Below are 4,197 nucleotides of genomic sequence, written 5' to 3'. Positions count from 1 at the left end.
TTGTAAGGCTTGTCACGCTTGGCTTGACCCCCTCCCCCCTTGGAGCGTGACGTAATTTGTGCATGACCCCTAGGTAGTAGACACCCTGTAATACAAACATTCCCAAGACGTGATAAGATTGATTTAAAAAAAAAAACGAAAAATGATACATATTTAGATAGAAAATACAATCAGTGTATTAGGGAAAAAAATCAACCTAGGAGCGAGTCGTCTTTTGTTACCTCAATTCGACTCGCAGAATAAGGGACAGAATAGTCGGTTAGGGAAAACATCCTCATTAAATAAACGAACCTTAGAACAATTTTATTTTCATCTTGGACGTTTTTGGAACATGCCGAATGGTGAAAGAAATGCGAGTTGTTCTTTCGAGGACATCGCTGAGTTGAACCTTACTTACTTTAGAGATATTTGAAACATTCTCATCTATCACGTCCTGTCGGATTTCGGCGATATAGTGTAGATATTTGTGGTACATGTCGTCCTTGAGGATCAGCAAACTCCGGGGCTCAATTAGCAATTTGGTCACCGGAACCCTTTGCATCGTCGTTGTTGTTCCGTCCTCGGTTTCCTGTGGCTCGTAGAACTCTAGAACGGCGTGTGATCCACAGGAAATGGTTGTGATTGTAGGATGAAACAGAGGCCCATCAGAATGGGGCATGATTCCCTGTCCGGCGAGGTATTCGTTCACAAGGACATGATTGGCCTTCTTGTCGTCCCCGAATACCCCGGTCAATTGATTGATTTTGTCCACGTAGTTTTGCAACCACGGTGGCATCGCTTCGGCAATCATTCCCCGAGGATGTGGAACCCCTCCGTAGTTGATGAGGCGTCTGTGGGACAATTGAGTCCATCGGGGTTTGGGCGTTTTGGCCACCTGAGACAGAAGGAACGTTTCCTCTTGTGCGGTGATGAAGTCCGGAATGTAGAAAGCACTAGCCGGGCACTGAAATATAGGCGATAATGTTATAGAATAAAAATAAATGATATTTGAATGACTTACTTGTTGGATTACGTAGTTTTCCCATTCCATGATGAAAAGCAATTAAACATTACGTTAAAACAAATTAATCCATTGAATTTTGATGCAGAAAATGCGATGAAATTGAACAGTGTTGAGTCTCGGCGGCGGGCGGCAGTTTTTTTGTGATTGTTTACTCTACTTTATCGAACAAATAAATAGCTTTATTTGCTCAAAAGCTCTCACAGTCAACGAGCTTGGTATAAGACGCTAATAAATTTCCATGCAGAGTATGTCATTGCCATGCACTGAAAATTCGATTTACTCATTCGGTCGATTTGGTCAGATTGGACCAAGTGCTTTCAAATGAAAACGTAGGGGTAAGCGGGGCATATCAAGCATTTGGTCTTGCATGGTATGTATTCAACTATTTCGTACTATCAAATGAAATTGTAAGAAATGTTGTTTGACATTGTAAAATCTCACATTTTCCGAAACATGTCTTATCCCTAACCAAAGATTGTATACCTTTTTCTTTATCTTGGCTTACGTCCCTAATGGGACATACCTGTTTCTCAGCTGATATATACGATGTCTATTACGAAAGTTAATGAGTCATACTCGATGATATAAGTGATAGTGTTAGTAACAAAAGTGTCGACGGCAAAAGCGTGGTAATTATGTGACAGTGAATAATTAAATAAAATGGGGAATGAGGATAATAAACCTATTTCGTTCTTCACTTCAACCACTTTAGCAGCATTTCACTGCCCTTAACTGCATATTTGTCACATTCGATATTTTTGACAATTACGAGTTAATACCGGGGAGAGTTATCAATTGATAAATACTTTCGATTAACTTACTGAAATCTGTGAGATTATTCTAGAAAAATCGAAAAAAATACCAAGTTGTTTTGTCACATTGGTAATTGTAACCGTATAACAGTCACATTGAGATTTTGCATGAGCCGCGTTATTTAGTAGCAGTGAAATTTCTATCAGATTTTTTTTTCTGACTATTCACCCAGTAGGTATTCGTGATCAAACGTCAACATCCCACCGCAAAATCGCTAGTGTTTGGAGGTGATTTTAACCTCCAAATTGCCAAATAACCTCCAAAACATCACCTCCAAGTTAATTCTAATAACCTCCGTTATATGAAATATGGTGGCGCGTCGATCGTCGCATGTTAATCGTTAAACAGTCAATACGATATGAGTTCTCGCATAACTTCTGATCTCGCCCTAAAAGCCATTGGTAACCATGTGTGAAGCTCGTTGTTACTGAGCATCTCAATGGATTTTCATGTTATTTAATAACGCTGTGGGGAAGAAAGGATCAATATCTACCTGCCCGTGATGTTGGTTTGGATGCTTATTCCTTCATTTGCTCAGAAACAACGAGCTACGCTCGTGGTTACCAATGGCTTTTAGGGCGTTATCTCAGAGTATGCGAGAGTTGTACACAATTCGCTCCCAATACGACAATTCGTCCGATGGGGTGTGCTGCTGTCGTCATGATGATGGTTGACGAGAGCAATGTCAAACTCATTCATGGTTTCAAAACATTCGGAACAAAATATTTATTTTCACCGCTCAAGTGAAGTTATGCATGAAATTGAATGAAATCCAATGGTAGAGAATTCATTTATCTACCCAATGTTATTTTTAGGGGCAGCGGAGAATGTCCCGAAACGTGTTTTGTTCAAGCGCAAAAATCGCTCAGGCGAAAGTTCCAATGAAACTAACCTCACATATCCTGGTTTTTCTCAAACTAGTGCTCCTACCAGCCGGATCTCAATTTTTATGAAAGTAGTGTAATAATACAAGAAACAAACGTATGTAGAACATAGAGAATGGATATTCCTACCTTTTCCGCCTAACTATTTCACTGTTAACCGTATTTTATCTGGAAAATAAAACATTTTTCTCCACAGCGGCATGTGATGCGTGAAAAATCAAATCTCTCATCATCTGACTAGTTGCGCTACCAAAGTATAGATGCCTAACAGTATGTTGTGTTTCGCGCTTGGTGGCGCTCCTCCAGCACTAGTTTGAGGTTGGAAAACCAGGATATGTGAGGTTAGTTTCATGGGCTGCAAAACGGTGAGTCGACAACTAGGAAGGAGCGTTCAACACAGCTCTGGTCCTCACAAGTTCCTACCTCACGCTTCCACGGGTCAAACGATGACAAAGACCGCCAGCTAAGGATTGCGTACTTAGCTGGTAGTGCAGTCTGGGCACTGTTGTCCTTCTGACATCAGCTAGATTGAGGAGGTACGTCTCGAGCGTCTGTTCATCAGGAGGTGCGGCTCAAACAGCGTCTGTTCTGGTATCCAGCGGCTGAGTAAGAAATGCTGAATCGCGCACAGCTAAATCCAAGGTGGTAGCCCCATCAGCGCGATCGTCCTAGTGTTAGTTGGGACGTTAAACAGAGCTGGCACGATGGCGCTCCGGCGAGACAGGAGTGTTGGCGTAGGCCCAATAAGCCACCCGTAAAAAACCTTATTGCGAATAACATAGGAGATAATACGAACCGGAACAATCGGCAAAGACCCACGCGATGAAATAAGGATTACGATTGGAAACTTGGAACATGGAACTGCAAGTCACTTGGTTTCGTAGGTTGCGACAGGATAATCTATGACGAACTACATCCCCGTAACTTCGATATCGTAGCGCTGCAGGAACTTTGTTGGACTGGACAGAAGGTGTGGAAAAGCGGGCATCGAGCGGCTACCTTCTACCAAAGCTGTGGCACCACAAATGAGCTAGGAACTGGCTTCATAGTGTTGGGCAAGATGCGACAACGCGTTATCGGGTGGCAGCCGATCAACGCAAGGATGTGCAAGATGAGGATAAAAGGCCGTTTCTTCAACTACAGCATCATCAACGTACACTGCCCACACGAAGGGAGACCCGACGACGAGAAGGAGACGTTTTACGCGCAGCTGGAGCAGATTTATGACGGATGCTCTCCGCGTGACGTGAAACTCGTTGTTGGCGACATGAACGCACAGGTAGGACGAGAGGAGATGTACAGACCGGTGATCGGGCGGAACAGTCTGCATGCCGTATCTAACGACAACGGCCAACGATGCGTCAACTTTGCAGCCTCTCGTGGTATGGTAGTCCGAAGCACCTTCTTCCTCCGCAAAGATATCCATAAGACCACCTGGAGATCACCCGATAACCACCCAAGTAACCATAAGCACTAATAATAAGCCCTTAATCAGCA

General features: G+C 43.1%; 1 protein-coding gene across 1 annotated transcript; it reads right to left on the bottom strand.

Annotated features, from left to right (window-relative positions):
• Window positions 1-277: 277 nt before the first annotated feature.
• On the bottom strand, window positions 278-1,152 carry LOC5577352 (alpha-ketoglutarate-dependent dioxygenase alkB homolog 6). Its single transcript, XM_001656378.2, has 2 exons — window positions 1,001-1,152; window positions 278-943 (listed from the first exon to the last, which is right to left on the bottom strand). The coding sequence occupies exons 1-2, from the start codon at window positions 1,028-1,030 to the stop codon at window positions 293-295; spliced, it is 681 nt and encodes a 226-aa protein (XP_001656428.1). The 5' UTR covers window positions 1,031-1,152; the 3' UTR covers window positions 278-292.
• Window positions 1,153-4,197: the final 3,045 nt, after the last annotated feature.

Source organism: Aedes aegypti, chromosome 3, assembly GCF_002204515.2.
Source record: "Aedes aegypti strain LVP_AGWG chromosome 3, AaegL5.0 Primary Assembly, whole genome shotgun sequence".
NCBI classification, from domain to species: domain Eukaryota; kingdom Metazoa; phylum Arthropoda; class Insecta; order Diptera; family Culicidae; genus Aedes; species Aedes aegypti.
The sequence above is the reverse complement of the archived record's forward strand: the minus strand, read 5'-3'. Positions and strand labels throughout refer to the sequence as shown.